Source organism: Vanellus vanellus, assembly GCF_965231255.1.
Source record: "Vanellus vanellus genome assembly, chromosome: 1".
Classification (NCBI taxonomy): domain Eukaryota; kingdom Metazoa; phylum Chordata; class Aves; order Charadriiformes; family Charadriidae; genus Vanellus; species Vanellus vanellus.
The window spans coordinates 121,525,650-121,544,620 of NC_138905.1; the positions used below are offsets into that span (position 1 = coordinate 121,525,650).

Here is an 18,971-nt window from a genome sequence, read left to right on the forward strand (position 1 = left end):
AACTGGACATTTGAATTTGTGTCCTTTGAATTTGTGTCCTATGAGTACCAATACTAAAAATCTCTTCAGATACCAAACCTGTTCATTGTTTCAATGTAAATCCTTTTAGGTATGATTCAAGTATATTCCTATTTTGACATTTCCAAAGGACAATTAATTTCCTGTCTTTTCTAACAGTTTCCAGAAATTATACATCAACACTACTACTGTTACTGTTTGTACTGGGTGATTTTATGGCCAAAACATAACACAATTCTGCTGAATACTGCACAATGTCGGTATAAAAGGTGAACTAAATCACAGATTAAAAAAACTAGGAGCTAAAGCTTAAATTATACACTGTCCTCCACTACTTTTAACTAGACACATATAGAACGTACAGCTGCTGATCACAGCTGTTATAAAGAAAACATGAACAGGCAGGAGCAAAGAGCTTTAACGTGATAAATTACACTTTAAACAGGAAAATACTGTAAATAAATGTAACAATGCATCATAGCATACTAGTGGTGGCAAAGAACAGCACACAAGTTACTGGTACAAAGAGACATTTTAACCAGTTAGTAAGTGTGGAATTGTATAACCCAACCCTAGGATTACGATTCCCCTACATCTGCTTTGAGCTACACTCGTATTCTACAAGGGCAGTTTGGAAAGGTGGAAAAGACTACCCGGCTTTAATGCTGAGTGCTAACTTAATCCCCTTTGGGCATCTGAAGAAACAAATGTTTAAAACTTGAAGACATCACCTGGAACTATTCCAAGAAAGGCAGGTAAAAAAAAAGGAAAAAAGAATACACACACTGATTTTAGCCAGATTTTCAGAGAGACAGGTGCTTATAGATGCATGTTTTGAGAAAAAAAAAGCTTTTATCATAATAAACAGATTATGTGTATTTTCAAAGTTTCAGCAGCTAATTAATAAGATGGAATGCAAGACTAAAGGATAAAGGAGTCCAGCCTTTCTGCAACACACTACCAGAATATTAAATCTGTACTTTGTACACAAAATCTTAAATTGGAAGCAAGTTTGTATAAAGCTCATCTTATTTTGTAATTAAAGATTTAATTAAAGCTTAATGAAGCTCAACAATGAACATCCTGAATTAAATGCTGCAAAGGTACAAACAGGTTGCACAGGCAGGAAGACGGAGGATTAAACAAACTCCACTACCCACAAAAACTGGGAGAGCATTTAAAAGAACAGCACCAACATACGAATGCTTGTCCATCAAGTTTACCATTGCAACAAGCTGTCCTGGAGTTCATGCCATCAAACTCTAAACCTGGAAATCCAGGCTGCAATAGCGGGTCGGAATATCCAGTGGTATCTCCACAGTCAGCTAATCTGCAGGGTGTGCTACAGTCCACAAAGTATTTCCCAACCCCTATTGACTAGCTAAGCAATTTATGTGAAAACTTTGCTTTAGTTTGTTGTGTTTTTTTTTTTTTAATATCTAACAAAATGTGCTATATACTATATATCTATAATATATAGTATATAAAATGTAAATTTCAGCACTATATATGCTATATTTTATATATTAAAATATACCATATTTTATATGTATTGTATATGCATTTTATATATATTAAAAAAATAACCAAAGCAAAGTTTCCACATAAATTGCTTAGCTGGTTAATTGCGTAGTGCATATATAGTTATAAATAGAATATATATTTATTTGAAAATAGATATTATATAAATACATGTGCCTATATGTATGTATTTAAATAAAACTACGCACATACTCCAGCGGTACCTAACAATAACGTTTACAAGTACAAACAGGTTTAGCTTAGTATTTACAGTTAACTATCAGCCTCTTTACAAAAGATCAGTACATGCATCAGTTTGGCAAACTACAGTAAACTAGGCTGTGCTAATAGCACATCTGTTGTTGCATCTATTGACTGCTGAGGAGAAAAAATGAGCTAGAAGGGGCCTCTAGCTAATTTAAAAGTAACTATGGACTACCTGTGGTAATACCCCAAATCAGATCCAATAAAGATTAGATAAATTGAAATGGAAAATAAGTATTGTGTTTTACAGTAAACATCGTCCAAAGCTACTTATAAGTTCATATACAGGACAACTAATGTTCAACCAAACAACAAGGGGAATAACTCACATTGTAAAGAAAACTAAATGCCTGAAAGTTACTTGCCTATAAGGAACATTGTATAGAATAATGACATATTCCAAGAAGTCTCAAACTTGGCCTTATGTCTTTAACCATCCTGGTTCTGTAATACTAGAAACATAACACTAAGTTTTTTACTAAGTTAACAGTATACTGAGCTCTCTTGACAGGTGACTGTGCAATGAGACCAAATGATTCAAGTATTCATTACTGTATTTTATCCTTGTTGACTTTTAAATAGCATATTTCATGGTCTTGTAGAAAGTTAGCGATACGCCCTCTTGCCCCATACTTACCTTACAGATTTCCTTTAGCTTAGGTCTCTTCATTTAAGAGTTTTAAAAGGGCATCACCTTAAAAATTTTGGTAAAACAAAAACCTGACATTCTGCTGTCATCCTCAACATTTGGGTCATTATACAGGGCAGGGGATATTAAATATTTTGTACAAAGTAAGACTGTTCCATAATAAAAGAGCCCCCTTCAAAGCAAAAAGGTGGATATTACAGTAAAAAATAGACTATATTCTTACTGATTCCCATTAAAATCTTTGTAATATTATTATGATCATTAAACAAATGCAGCCCTTGGCAGCTAACTGATAATACATATTGATACTTGCCAATGTCTGGCACCAGCTGCACATGGAAAAGAATGCTGAATTTGCTTTTATGATTAGCAGTTTTACCTACTGGATGAATATTGATTATTAAAGCAGCTATGGCCAAAGTAAAAGGATGAGAATTAACAAAAAGAACCCCAGCTAATCCAAAAAGTTTAAGAGACAAAATGTGAGTCAGAAGAGTTTTGTTTCAAGTTAAACCTGGAAGACAAATTAACATTTCACACCTATGGGCATAAAAGGTATGCAATACAGCAGAACCTACAGTTTAACCAGAGTGTTAAAGAATTGGCAAGAAGAGAAACCAAATTTTCATCAAGCTTTAAAACACTACAATACAAACAGTTAAAACATCCACATTACATTCAAAGGAAAAGCTAAAAGAGACCAAAAGCTCAGTGTTGGCTACCTAATGCAACAGCTTCTATGTATTTCACAGGAAATGTTTACACAGAAAGCGTAAGCAAAGTTTATAAAAGTAACCAGTCTTGTTTTCCCCTTAAAAATTAGGTGTTAGACAAGCTTGATAAGGGAAACGTTACCAGTTGTCTACTCCAAAAGACTCTACGAATTACCACTAGATGACCTGGACAGGCCGGAGAGTTGGGCGGAGAGGAATCTTATGAAATTCAATAAGGGCGAGTGTAGGGTGCTGCACCTGGGGAGGAATAACCCCATGCAGCAGTACAGGTTGGGGGCTGACCTGCTGGAAAGCAGCTCTGTACAAAGAGACCTGGGAGTCCTGGTGGACAACAGGATGACCATGAGCCAGCAATGTGCCCTTGTGCCAAGAAGGCCAATGGCATCCTGGGGTGCATCAAGAGTGTGGCCAGCAGGTCGAGGGAGGTCATCCTCCCCCTCTACTCTGCCCTGGTGAGGCCGCACCTGGAGTACTGTGTCCAGTTCTGGGTTCCTCAGGCTGGAGAGGGTGCAGCATAGGGCTACCAAGATGATTAGGGGACTGGAACACCTCTCTTATGAAGAAAGAGTGAGGGAATTGGGTCTCTTAGTCTGGAAAAAAGATGGTTGAGGGGGGACCTGATCCATGCTTATAAATACTTAAAGGGTGGGTGCCAGGAGGATGGGGCCAGGTGCTTTTCAGTGGTGCCCAGTGACAGGACAAGAGGTAACAGGCACAAACTTGAGTATAGGAAGTTCCACCTAAACATGAGGAGGAACTTCTTTACCTTGAGGGTGGTAGAGCACTGGAATAGGCTGCCCAGGGAGGTGGTGGAGTCTCCATCTCTGGAGACATTCAAAACCCGCCTGGATGCATTCCTGTGCAACCCGCTCTAAGGTGGCCCTGCTCTGGCAGGGGGGTTGGACTAGATGACCTCCAGAGGTCCCTTCCAACCCTATGATTCTATGAAGTATGTGTACAAATGCCATCTTTTTTGCCATATTAAGAGTCTCTTCAAGTCGTCTCAAAGTAATGGTACAAGTCTCCAGAAAACCCGAAAAAAAATTATATTTGATTCAGGAGTTTTGACATATGAAGCACATTTAAGTAAGATTTTCAATTCTATAAAGCTTTTAATAAGACACTTCCCCCCAGTTTTCTTCAGTTTTAGAAAGGGACTATGGCAACATAGTTCTATGTGACTATAAGGTTCAGCAGCCAATTACAAAACTCAGCAGCTCTTTATTGCTTCTCCTCAGGTCCATCTGGCATCCTTTCGCATTGCTAACATTAAAACATTAAGAAACTTTGTCAGTATGTTCAGCAGCTATAAATACTAAGATCTTCCAGTACAAAAGAAATAAGTATTCCTTGGGGAAAACTGTTGAGACAGATTCATCTTAAGAGACAGTAATTTTCTTCTCAAGATTCTTAAACTGCTGTATTAAAAGTGTGAATCAAAGCCACTACCTGAGAGGGCACAAAAATGTGAAACAATCAAACTTACAAGGCTGTTAACAATTTACTCAGTCTGGAAGAAAAAATATATATGCTATCAATAATAATCCTTTCCCCCACCTTATTTTTTGGCAAGGCAGCATTCAGTTGACACTGAACACTGGAAAAGAAGCAGCTCGGACACAGAACAATTTTACTTTACTCTTTTATAAACCAGTACTGAAGATGGCTCTTTCTTTTTTCAATTGCCTAATGAAGTGATGTAAGAAGCAACTGAACACAACCGATAGGAATTTTAGCTCCAAAACATGACAGTCTTCAACTCTGATTGAATATTATATGAGTCAGAAAAGTTTAATTCTGTTTTGTATGCTTGGTATGGAAAACAACCAACCACCTCACTGAGCTGGAGTACCTTTTTTTCTTTAATTCCCTTAAAGCCTTTTGATAAGTATTTGTGGGGTACTAAATTCCTGTAAACCCACATGTTAAACAATGCAGACTGCTTTGTTTGAGGGAGGTGGGTGAGGAAGAAGACTGGGAAAGACTATTCTTTGCACCATAACAATAAAACAAAAGCTATATAATAAAGTGTTGAAAATAAAAATAAATGCTATGTAAAAGTGTGTTGAACAGTTCACACAATACAATCCTGTACATTAAACATACTAATTTTCCTTTTTAGGATAACTGCAAGTCATGAGAGCTCTCAAAGCCTGAAAAATTTGCTTTACTGTAAAGCACACTGACAACTTGCACATGAAGATATTTTTGAAAAAGCTAATGATCTAACTGCATCTGTTGCCACTTATGGTTATTCTTGCAAGCCAAGTCTTTTAAGATTGTTTAAGATTTTTCACAACTTTTTTTTTTGGAGACACACACCCCACCCCAAAACCCTAACCACAGTTAAAATTTGTAAGGAGTTTTTAGAGGTTCAGAATCTGGTCTCTGTGATTCAGTGACAGGTTTGGAAGGACTAGTCCAAACACCAACCTCTGAAGTGTCTTTCAAATTTTAAGTCAAGACCAATCCCCTAACAATATGAAGATACATAATGTACGGAACCTGTTTTAATAAATCTTCACATCATTCTGATAAGCTTAAAAAAAAATCTCCAAAACAAAATCTCCAAATCATCATATGTCAGCCAGCACACACAAGCATATGAGTGACAGACAAAATTATAGAAAAAACAAAAAGCAAAGAACTAAACTTTTTGAAACATGTGGAATGGTTAATATTGCTTTGACAACTATCTGGAATTTTTGCCCTTCAGTTGGGATGTTGTTAACTGCATTACAGAGATCTTCTCATGCAATATCTTATCAATATTATGACGTAGCTAGAGCAGTGACATTATGTTTCAATGAGATACAACACTGCTTAGACACCCATGAACCTATGAAAACTAAAGCAATCAAGGAGTAGGAGGGTCATCACTATATGAGTAACAGCACACACCCACAAACAACCTCCGCCCAGAAAACACCCAAACCCCTGTATGTTAAATCTGGGAAAAGCCAGACATGCATCAGAACACTACCAATGCAGCAAAGTGCCTTTCTGTCTTAAGGACACTACACATCCCTGACAGAATAAAATCCAAAAGTCAAATCAAGATACAGGTTCTAGTGTACACCATGAAAGTAAGAATAATTAAAACACCTTTCAATCAAATTCATTTTGAAAGACTATAAATAAAAATAAAGTTACTTCAACTGAAAATAATGGTTGTAAGTCTACTTTAGCGTGGAAAATTTCATCAGAAAATTAAGATAACTGAAAGTAATAACCATTACTTTACTCAAAAACTCAAGGTAACAGGAACACAAACCAGAGGGGTTTTGTTACTGAAAAACAAAGAGCAGGCCAAAGGGAGAGAATGTACTGTTCGAGATTTTCTGCTACCTTGAGCTGCATACGATAGAACTCATTCCCAGCACCCTTCAGAATATTCCTTAGTTTTGCCCTAACTACCTGAAAGCCAACATTTTCAAATGTAACTGTCAACGCACACACACAGCAGTATTACTTCAGAGTAGGCATTTTAGCATTAGTTACTATATACTGCTACATAGATAAGGAAGTGCAAGTTAAATTTGGAAAGAACAATCATGATGCAATAATTTTTTTCATATAGAAATGTGTTGCCCAAAATGCACAAGAATGGCCAGCATTCAGTCTCAATGCAGTTCAAAATACCACAGAACCACACAAAACTGTAATAGTTTTCTCTCTACTGAGAGAAATATGTTTGGTAACTGTATTTGGCAGTCTCCCAATTCCAAACCTCTCTAGACTTCTAAACACTGTTGTCATCATCATCATCATACCTTGCAGTTCTCCTTCCCCCATTTATAGTTATTTTAGAACAAGGAACACTATTACACTTTGTATTAATTTTATGTTGTCTCCTTCATTTAGTCAATATCAAGAGTTAGATGCATTAGCTTGAAAAATTTTACCTTTTCTAACAATTTCTGGTTTTCCTTTTCTCTTCCTCTTTTTTGTTTTTGAAGAAGTTTCACAATAATTACTGTTATTGGAATCTGTCCCAGATTCTGTATCAGAAGAGTGATTGAAGCTGGCACCAGGTCCAGATTTTGAACTCCTTGCGATTCTAGTTGGCACCAAGGTCTCCAATAAAAAACATCTCCCATCCTCTCTGTCTTCTGTTTCAGATTCTGCTGTGTCCTCTAAATCACTCAAGACTTTTGCTTTTTTCAAAGGAGCAGCAAGCTGCAGACCAGTTCCTTTTCTGCCATTCCACCTATCCAATTCAGAATCCACTTCATCCTCAGAGCTGCTCACCACAGACTTATTCTGTGCAGATGTTGACTGGTCAGAAACTTTTTGACTGTTCCCATGCTCTGAATTATGGCTTTTGGAGTCCTCCTCTGAAAAGTCTAGGGTGGGACTTTTCACTTTGGGAGATACAGAATTGACTGTCCCTCGTAACTGGTTATGACCATTGCTTTGCCAGTTTTTCTGCTTCATCTGCGAGTGCGGCTCAGAATCTGAAGTTTCATTTTCGGATTCACTAACAAATTTTCTTCGAGCAGCAGATGAACCAGCTTGAGAAAGAACTTTCTTCTTGGTAAGCTGCTCTTCTATTTCTTTTTCACTTTCAGACTTTAAGCCTACATCATCCTCAGACCCCTCCAGTAACATTCGCCTGGCTGCAGCTGAGGCATTTCGGTGAGGCAGTTTTCTATTCTTGCATCCAATGCCAATACTTTCTGAGCTTGAAACCTCTTCCTCTACGTCACTCATTAGCCTTAACTTATTAGCAGCCACAGCAGCACTTCTGCGTAGAGTTTTTCTATGTCTACCAGTACTATTACTAAGTGACTCAGATGTCACCACTGAAGTATTTTCAGAGTCACTTCCATACAACTTCTTCCTGACAGTTTTTCTTGTATTCCCATTCTCCTGAAGTGTTCCTGTAAAGGAAAGGAGAGATTAATATCTGAAATATAAAAATAGCAGCTCCTTAAGTCTTGTAAAATCCGGAACAGGTTCATCCCACAGACACGACAAATGAAATATACTCCTAGCAATAGTTATGTGCTTTTGTTGTCTGCCAAGAGAAATTATTTAGCTATGTCATAAATTTTGGATTCATTCTAGTTTTGTGAAAATTAGAACTTCTTTATGAATTACTGCTTCTACTTTCATGAAGATATAAAATGTTGTAAGATATTCTCTCTCACTAGGCTCTCGGTTTCTGCCCTTCTCCCCTACATACTTAAAAAAAAAAAATCTTTTAAAAAGTTGAGTGTAGTATTTTGAGAGCTTCAGAACTACCACCAATGAAAAAGTTAGTACCTTACATATATAACAATTTAAAAATACTAATTACTTTTAGTTATATATACACACACACACTTGTGTTATTTGCCATTCACAAGAAAACTACTCAAATCTTACCTGTTTGTTTTCTCTGAGCAGCTCGATTTCTAGTTATTCTACGATTGCTGTTCTTTCTTCTACATACACCATTGTGTAGTGGAGGCGACACAAGAGCTACAGAGCTTTCTTTGCTGTCTTCTGAGCTACTTGTAGAGGACGAAGATGAAGAGGAAGTAGACAAAGAAACCAAAGAACCTTCTATTTCACTTTCTGAAAAAAAAAAACCAAAACAAAACTGTCAATTAGAATTCTAAACATACAGTTAGCTTCCACTTAAGAGCTATATTTTGCTGATCCAACAACAATCTTCGAAATTTCCTCATGATATCTTACAATACACTATCATGCCTTAATGTCTTACATGTATGAAATTGATAGCTCTACAAAATATAACACTCCATATTTATACAGTGTTCAGTGATAGGAAGCTTCTTTAACCTGTATTTAAGTTTCAAGTAAAATAACACAGCTGTTTCCAAGTAACAATCAAGAGAAAAGCATGTTAAAAACCAACACAAAATTTTCTGACAGATCTCTTTTACCAGGATTTGCATTCTTATTCTTTGAAAAGGTGAGGTGCAGGGAAAGAATGAAAAGACAGTAAGTTTTTTATGTCTTGGGGAACTTCTGTCATTTGCTAATTTTGGATGACAATTTTTATGTAACATATATGGGTATAACACCTGCATTTTATATAGTACCATTTATCAAATACACTACATTTACCTCAAATAAGAGGCATCCATTCACTACAACCACTTTCCTAGAACAGCTGCTTGAAATGAAGAAATTCTACTATTCTATTTGGTAAGACTTAAGAGCATCAAGTAACCATGTAGGTAGCAGGTCAACTTTCTCTTATTATCAATCTTTCTCAATTCAGCTTTATTGTGAATCCCCATATAAAAGCTGCAAAAAAACCCCCATCCACTTGACTGTAAAATGGATATACAACCAAGACAGCTCTGCCTCTAAGAAGCAAAAGTATCCTAGGCGCAAGCTTTTTCATTAATAGAAGTAAACTTACTGCATTCTATGGGATTTTTAAAGCAGAAATTTCTGTTTAGTACACAGATCTTTTTATAACATTCAATAATGCAATAAGTGTCCAAAAGTTATTAAAATACACAAAATTCTGTATTACACAAAAACCAACTGCACAGAAATCTTGTCTAAAAAAATCATATTAAAAATGCAAACCTCATTTAACAATTCAGAATGCGATTGCAAATTGTGGCAATTATAAAGGAAAGGAAACATTAGTGGATAATTCATGTAAGACCAAGATGAAAATCCTCATCTGAAACCAATTCAATTTCTGACCTGATGATAATGCAGAACAATTTGTTAGTGTTGTGGATCTAGCTTTCCCATTTCTTTCAAATGATGCCAGGTATGCAGAATCAGAGGATTCACCAGAGGAACTATGGTGGTAATTGCTAGCATTTGTTTTATGGCTTGCAACACAGGCGGCTCTGCTTGAGGTAGGTTGAGTAAAAGAATCTTCCTGCTCAGATTCAATTTTTGCCTGAGACTTTAATGGTTTCTGCTTCAAATTTCTAGTGAAAGGGGAAAGAGGTAAAAGCAACACAGGTTGTAAAACTATGAGAAATAACGGCAATTATGTATTTTAACAATACTTTTCTCAAAGCTAACTAACTGTATGCCATACCATTTTAGATTTATGGAAGAGCAGTTAGATTTGTGAGCTAACATGGTGCGGAACAATTTTAACTTTGACAAGAATAGGCATTAAAATAATAGTCTACAATCCTAGTGAAGTTATACAAGAAGAGACATTCTTTCTCTGCTCTGAGAAGCAAGTAAGTTAATACTGAATGCCTTCTAGACAGCAATGTCCTCTTATTGTTTACCAGAAAATTGCAACAGCAGCCTCAACTTCTGTTGAATTCCCAGTCTCTTGTTCATTGCACATAGGCCTCAAACTAAGTGCTACGTGTACTAACATTATTCCACAATAATCTGAGTTCCAAAGATAGAATGAAGGTGTATTTTTAGAGAAAGTTCACTGTCTAAAATAAAATGCGTGTTTGTAGAGAAACTCATTGATTCGATTCTTCCTTACTATATGTGCTGGAGTGCTACATGCAGTCCTGATAAGTCACTTATTTTCACATCTGGAACTACTATTTTGTCAGTTGCTTCCCTGCAGTCACAGGTTTTCAGATATTTGTCTAGGTGCACAAGATGTATACGCTCTTTTTGCTATCCAAACCCTCTCCCCAATAGTCCCAAACCTCAGTCCTGCTGAGAGCTGACTTGTTTACAAGTCACATACAATTCTTCAGATACAAGCAGAAGTGTCATTTCAAAGGAACATTTCTTCCTATCCTGGTATTTCTTTATTTCTCTGGGAAGAAATGAGAACCCAAGGAACACTTCCAGTAAAGCTTAAAGCTTGTTGCCAGGTATGCCAGTAGCGCAATCCAACACGTATGCATAACAGAATTTGAAAATGTACAATTAATCCACTGAAATTTTAAGATAAGAAAGCCAAACATGGCGAAGATATGTATTATTAGGATTTTTGTTTGGTTGGTTGTTTGGTTGGTTGTTTTTTTTTTTTTCCTTGAAATTCTTATTCCTATACATTCACTGCCAGAGGAGAAATGCTGGACAGTAGCAGAAGGGTATAAGCTCAGTTTCAATAATTTACCGTGAATACATGAGTTAATCATGTCAACCAGCAGTTGTGTCCAAAACTTTTTTTCCTTCAAAAGAGAAGAGGCATATCTAGCTACCAACAGAATGCTACAGTAAGTGAAAATTTCTATAAATTCCATAGGACTGACTTCTGTATGTGATAAATCATGTAATATATATATATGCAGCTTTGCAATCTTCGTAATATATATACACCGAGTAAATCTTTGTTTCATTCCTCATTATTTCAGTCATTAAATATTGATTTCCTGACTAAAATATTAAAAAAAAAACCAAAGCAAAACTGCCAACCTTTTGTACTCTTCAGTCCCTTCACTGTTCCACACTACAAAAAACCATGCTTTTCTTGTGTGTCTTTCCTACTACAAGAGAAATAATTACAAAGTCTCACTGAAGTTAGCTAACCATTTAATAAACCAATTGTCCTCTTATTCATAGACTAAATATGATAGTATAAATATCAGTCAGTTGTGATGTATCTCTACAACTTCATGATTTGATTACCTGAGCATTTTGGTAGGATGCTGCACTGAGCTTTGATTATGAAATCTTCTAGTATACCTCCGATTTCTTCGTAGTTTTTCATTCTGTTTCTGACCATTTTTGAAATCTGAAACAATCCTTCTTATTTTCTCTTCAAATAGTGCAGACAATCTCAAGGTCATACTATAAATCTAGGTAAGGAAGAGGCTTATATTAAAAACAGAACCTGTCATCCAACAATAACATTTCTAAAATTAAAAACTGTACAGAAAAGAAACAGAAAAAGCATGGCACACAATGCTATGTAACACTAGATTAACAAGAAAGAAATATATTAAATATTTTTGTCATACTTCTCCCCACTATCTATCCAACCAACAGCTTTATCAAAAGTACTGATAAACAAAGTAATTCCAAAATAATACCTCATTTCAATAAGACAAGCATAAACCCCCCAATATTAACAGCTACCTTTGACTTTTTGTTTGGAGTATAAGATTTTGCGTTACTAAATATCAGTCTTATATCTTTGCACAGTTCCATCGGAGTGTCATAATTTCCAGCTTCCAGAGTTTCTTTCACTGTACCAAAGTCCATTGGAGTGTCTATAATGTGTCTGTAATCCTATATAAAACGTATGGAAAAAAAAGACAGATTCAAGAAGTTATAAAGGAAACATAACACCTTTGAATTTTATTTCTGTAATCTAAGGGTAGCTAAGATGATCACAGATTATCTTAATCATCAGCCAAAACCAGAACCACCTACCACAGCAGATAGCAATGCTTTTGCTGAGACTAGTTGATTTAAAGTCTCCACTACATTAGCCCATACAAACTCTTGCTCATTTTTAAGGTGTTCTTCAGAATTTCTGAAGGATCACAATGTCACATGCTTGCACATGCAGATTTCCAGTTTCAATTCTCATGAGTTTCCCCAGTAAAAAATTAACCAGTAACAATAACATGCAAGTCAACATTTTTATTGTTAATCAAAACAAGAAAGGAGACTGCTGTAAACCCTCTGGGAGTCCTTTCCCTGATGGATTTTACTATGAGAAACAAACCGATCTGGTTTAAAAAAAAAAAAAACAAACCCACACGCACACGAATTGGAACATCTTTCTCCTTCTCAATGAACTTTAGAGAACCTTAAGAGGTTTTTAAAACCTGAAGTGAGACCCAAATTCAAGATGTGAAGTCCATAGGAAAACAGTTGCATGCTAGTTAAGAAGTTTGTTTCCTTGAAAGTTTGTTGGATTTTTAGACAAAGAGATCAAACAGTTAGCAAGAATACCATGAACAGCTAGGAGAAAGAAAAGGAAGAAGTCAAGATTATAGGTCAGGGACAGAAAGAAAGCAAAAAAAAAAAAGATTGTAAGTGGTTTCAAACTATATTTAAGATATCAGGGATATTTGTAGACACCACCACTACTCTACTATTGTTTTGTGTCAATATTTTGATGGATGTTATCTTTACGCACTATAGCATTCAGCTATAGTTCTAAGCACAGAGGAAAGCAAATTTCTTTGAATGGCCTGGGACTAAAGCCATAAAGAGAACAAATAGCTACAAGAGCAATGGTGAGATCTTATTATGGTACCAAACGCTAAGAGAAAAAAAAAAAAAAAAATTATATCTTGCAAAGTTAGTAAGAACAACTTACAGGATATTGATCCAAATCAACCGGCTGCCTGAAAGGTTCAGAATCTTCACACTGGAAAATTAAATTCACCAGTTCCATACACTGCTTCTTCCAACAGTTTTCATCATAGCCAGTTTTCATGCTTTTTCCTTTTTTTAAGCCCCGCCCCTTGGGGGAAAAAAAAAAAAAGTATTAATGAAACATAGCAAGAAAAAGTAAACATGATAATCTGTACGGAATTATTTCTGTAGCAAAAAAATGCACTTCCAAACATATTGCTTTATAACAAAAAGGGCACTATACTATTAGCAGATTTTTTCCTAATCTTTATTAATACTCTGACATATTACACAATTTTCTTTTACTATCTTTCAAGAGGTTTTTTTATGCTAAATAACTAAGGCACACAAAAATATACCTTCTGATACAAATTATTCTCAAAAGATTCAAATAATATCCACCACTCACAATATTTTCTCCCCAGCATCTCAGCTGAATAATGCTTTTATTTCAGTATCATACAGATAAGTGAAAACTCTTACACTGAACAGCACTGGTATCAAGCTCGTAAGATTTTCATAGACAACTAAACAGAACAAGTACAGAAGCATTAAAACAGCAAACACCTATTCAAGCAAAGCTTTTATTTCCTTAATACCATGGGAAAAACTCTGTTCTGTGATTGTTACAAAACCAAGCATCACTCCCAATTTCCATACAGTCTGTCAACTAATTGTTCCTGCCAGACCTGATTCAGGTATATATGGTAAAGATTAGCCAACTCACTTTTCTTCTTCTATATGATGTTCTCGGAAGACATTTTTCATCATCCTGCACAGAAGAAAATCAATCATAAAAATTATGTATGAAAAAATAGGTAATGGGTGCTCAAAGTGTCATTAGATTTGATACTGTGGTAAAAAGAGTTTTCTATTCTAATTTCTCTCAATAAGACAGAAGATGGGTATATAAAAAAATACAACACAACATTTGAGAGACTTGGAAAGCAAGATTCTAGGTACCATCACTGAAGATTCCTGACTCCAACTCTTGTCCTTAATACAAAAGAAAAACCACCACCATAAATTGCAATGAGAAGACAACCATCAGCTTTGAACCTCAATGACTAAAGATTATCTGTAATTTAATTCACTGATAATAAGTGCCGTAAAAGTTTCTGATTTTTGCTCGTCCTGAGTTTAGGAAAAGACATATTGAGATCAAGTTACTTTTGGTAAAAAGAAACACCTTACAATGTGGAAGTACTAACGTGATGCTGAAGTAGCGAGATAAAAAACTAAAATTTCTTCCCTACATATTAATTTGCAAGGGAGAGCAGCTACTTTGCAACTTTATGAAGTGTTGTTAGTAAATGCCAAATTAGAAATCAAAATGTGAAAAAGATATTGGTTTGAGCAGTTTTGGGTACACTGTAATTACACTATACAGCACTGCAGGTAGCATTCACTACATAAAAACTGTGCATATTTACCTCTATAAGATTTAAGATAAATGCATTTCTATTAAATTCTCAGTAATGCATGCAAATGTGATGTATGATTCATATTGTGATATACAGACAAATTGAGGGCCAAAGCATCACTGCAATAGTCATACAACTTGTCAACTTTTAGCATTTATGACTATATGAATGACAACTTTGGCCTTGGAAATAAACAGATGCATATAATTAAAAATACAATGAAAGATAGCTATTCATGTATTCTTGAAATATTTATATTACATTACTGCGGATTAACATGCTTAAGAAATACACTGCCACTGAAAAAACATGGAAGAATTGTTGTAGTTGATGGCACACAGTCATAGAACAAAATGCATATTTGTTATGCTTTTTAACAAATATTGACAACTCAAAGCTATTTTAATAAAGCATCTCCCCACGTTATTCCCCACATTCATAATATATTCCATGTTTATATTAGCTATTTAAATGTATAAATACACAAAAACATCTCTAGAAAAGTAGTTGAGCAATTTTACCAAAAATGTTTGATGGCTGGTGGTATTTTTCTTACCACCATACATTATTGGAATTATCTACAAAAAAAACTTACCAGATCAGTATCAAGACAATCTTGTTCATCGTCTGTTGTGCTACATAGTTCAAAAATGTTTGTACAGTCCTGATCACTGCAATGCAATTAAATCTCTGTTACTGGAAAAGCAAAAACATAGCTAACATTTCCTAGATTAAACCCTGCCACAACCCAAAGCTACACATAAACTAGAAGGCAGTAACTAAGAATTAAATGAAATATAAAAATCCCAAGATTATTATAATATTAACAAAGTAATGCTACGTCTGAAAAACTGCTATACTGTGTATTTCAGAAGTGAGGGGAGGAAGGTTAAATTAACATTAGGGATTTGAAAGGGGCCTTCACCCCTGAGGTACCTTCAGGAAGACTGCGTATGCTAACTTCTTTCAAAAATAAACCTCTCAACTGAACTAAGTCAGAGAAGCTGCAAAGGGAACTTCTACACATGTGCTAGACAGCACAGAACCTTCTTTATTGGTTGAGCTAATTTCACATCAAGTGACATTTTGACACTATAAATATTAGTGAATGCTACTAAGGGGAAAAAGTTAAAATGTCTCTAGGTTGAACATTTAAGTATTTCCCCAGTTAAGATAATAGTCAAAAAGAATTACCCAACTGTCTTGCAGTGTATTGATAAGAAATCAAAAGAAGCAGAATTCACAACAAAGAGATATTAAGATGCTTATAACACTTCCACCGTTTAAGAGCACGAGTATTTAAGCACTTTATAGATTAAAATGTCACTTACTTGATAAACTTTAAGAGCTGGGTAGTGATCTTTTTTGCAGCTCTAGCAATAGCACTCCCAGGTTCATTGAAGGTCCTAGCATTACTTTCAATATATCTTACTTCCCAAACCAATGCAGAGATTCTCCTTAAAATTAAAAAACATAGCACCTTTATTAGAATCACAGAATCATAGAATCACTGAGGTTGGAAAGGACCTTTAAGATCATCAAGTCCCACCATTAAGCTACCCTGACAAAACCACTTTCAAGCCATGTCCTCAAGCACCACATCTACCCTTTTTTTAAACACCTCCAGAGATGGCAAATCCACCACTTCCCGGGGCAGCCTATTCCGATGTTTAATAACCCTTTCAGTGAAAAAATTTTTCCTAATATCCAATCTGAACCTTGTCTGACATAACCCGTTTCCTCTCATCCTATCACTTGTCACCAGGGAGAAGAGGTCAGCCCCCACCTCTCTACAACCTCCTTTCAGGTACTTGTAGAGGGTGATAAGTCTCCCCTCAGCCTCCTCTTCTCCAGGCTAAACAACCCCAGTTCCCTCAGTCATTCCTCATAAGACTTGTCCTCCAGACTCCTCACCAGCTTTGTAGCACTTCTCTAGACATGCTCCAACACCTCAACGTCTTTCTTGTAGTGAGGGGCCCAAAACTGAACACAGTACTTTAGGTGGGGTCTCACCAGTGTACAGGGGGATGATCACTTCCCTAGTCCTGCTCACCACACTATTCCTGATACAGGCCAGGATGCCGTTGGCCTTTTTAGCCACCTGGACACACTGCCGGCCATCCACCAACACTCCCAGGTCCTTTTCCACCGATCAGCTTTCGAGCCACTCTGCCCCAAGCCTGTAGCACTGCATGGGGTTGTTGTGACCCAAGTGCAGGACCCAGCACTTGACCTTGTTGAATCTCGTACCATTGGCCTCAGCCCATCCGTCCAGCCTGTCCAGATCCCTCTGCAGAGCCATCTTACCCTCAAGCAGATCAACACGCCCGCCTAGCTTAGTGTCATCTGCAAACTTACTGAGGGTGCATTCGATTACCAAGATGAAAAGCTTAAAAACTGCAAAAATTATAGCTTAGTAATTTCCTGTCCACATTACATTAGATAGATATTCTTTGCTTTAAGTTTCATTAGACCAGTCTCAAAATTTTCATTCACATGAATGTGAAGTATGAATGTATGTATATGTATACACACACACGACACACACTCACCCAAGGAAGCAAAACCAACATCTTTACTCACTCATTTTCCAACTCATTATTGATAATTCATCTTCAGAAAGTTTGTGGACTTCTAGCATGCTTTGTTTTCATTCTTAAAATTCAGTTGATACAACTAACCAAGTAAGCACTAGCATTTGTTACCACTCAACTATAAAATATCACTGAAATAATACTGAGGATTGTGGATTCCCTGCATTCTTTAAAAATGCATGCATTTTTTAAAAAGCTTATATTTGACCTTATTCAAAAAGCAGGGGGGAAAAGTACTATTTAACTATCATTATAATCATTATAATATTTATTCTGGAAACATCAAAAGTTGTTACAAAGCCCTGTTAACTGGAACGCATATTGTGTAGTATCTTAGTAATATAGGCTGAAATCGATTTCCTTAAGAACTAAGAAACTTAATAAAAATGACTATAACGTTGCAGTTATTAAGCATCAGATCCCTGCTACAAAGCAGCAGTAAGGCTGAATTCAGGTACTGGACTATTGGTTTTCAGAGTGTTTGTAAAAAGAGTAATTGCTCTTCTTACTAAAAAAGTTTAGATCTTCTCACAATGGACAAACTCACGGCAACTTTCTCCCTTATTTCTACCACGAGTACTAACCTGTAAAATCGGTTAGCCAGTCTTGTCCGAATCGTGTTCAAGTCCGTTGGATAAGCAATCACAGTACAATACTTGGGATATGTACACAGGTCAACTGGACCAGCAAAAGCCGCTGAAATGTCTGTTAAGAAACAGCAAGATGAATTAAACTATTTCAAGGCTTGTATGCATATGACAATTATGCCAGGTGCTCAATTGCTACATATAATTACTCTTGATAAAACCAATAATGTATAAAAATTTCAATATAGACAAATAGAAAGACCTGCACATAAGAATGTATGAACATTTACAGTACTTTATCATAGGGCATTTTTAAAGGATGCCATGGATATTCCAGGGACTGGTTTATAAAAGTAAAGTTAGGAGAAAACTACCTAAAGCTTAGGTTACATGCTCACCAAGAGTCAGAAGCTGATCAATACCACTGATAATCCGTTCACACGCTTCATCACGAGATCTCATTCCCCACTCCCCTTCTTGGGGTTTGTATAGTAGTTTCTCCACCTCTTCAAAAGTCACGGAAACACTAGCTCCTAATTCTTCAGGCTGATCAACTGAAGAATGATAGCAAATAGGGAAGGGTAAATGAGAACACAAACCGACAGGATAAATTAAGTACTCGTGCTTATTAAACACTCATAACTGACAAAAAAATTATTGTCTTAAAATGGAGTTTGATGCTAAGACTATGGGGAAAAGAAGTACACAAAATGCATACAACAGCAAAGATATCCTTCAGTTGTGTTTTCTGCAGTTCCAAAGCACTAGACTTAAAAAGAGGACTTGAACTCAGAAGAATTGTTTATATGCTTTTGTTTTAAATGCATACCCTACACTTCACAGGATCCTAACTTAGTCTAATGAGCCAATTTGTGGCTCATTAAAGGCCAACCTTTAAACATGTGCAAGATAGGCAATATACTTCATGACATCCTTCCTGGTATTAACAACTGTGA

At 36.0% G+C, this 18,971-nt stretch overlaps 1 protein-coding gene across 1 annotated transcript in view; it reads right to left on the reverse strand.

Annotated features, from left to right (window-relative positions):
* Window positions 1-18,971, reverse strand: part of BRWD1 (bromodomain and WD repeat domain containing 1) — a gene marked incomplete at its 5' end in the record, with an annotated part of 62,546 nt that overhangs the window by 4,219 nt on the left and 39,356 nt on the right. The window contains 11 exons of the mRNA XM_082489728.1: window positions 7,092-8,069; window positions 8,557-8,748; window positions 9,862-10,097; window positions 11,728-11,897; window positions 12,178-12,330; window positions 13,373-13,519; window positions 14,138-14,182; window positions 15,430-15,505; window positions 16,166-16,291; window positions 18,013-18,133; window positions 18,414-18,569. Coding sequence (XP_082345854.1) covers window positions 7,092-8,069; window positions 8,557-8,748; window positions 9,862-10,097; window positions 11,728-11,897; window positions 12,178-12,330; window positions 13,373-13,519; window positions 14,138-14,182; window positions 15,430-15,505; window positions 16,166-16,291; window positions 18,013-18,133; window positions 18,414-18,569 — 2,400 coding nt within the window. The remainder of the gene's footprint in view (window positions 1-7,091; window positions 8,070-8,556; window positions 8,749-9,861; window positions 10,098-11,727; window positions 11,898-12,177; window positions 12,331-13,372; window positions 13,520-14,137; window positions 14,183-15,429; window positions 15,506-16,165; window positions 16,292-18,012; window positions 18,134-18,413; window positions 18,570-18,971) is intronic.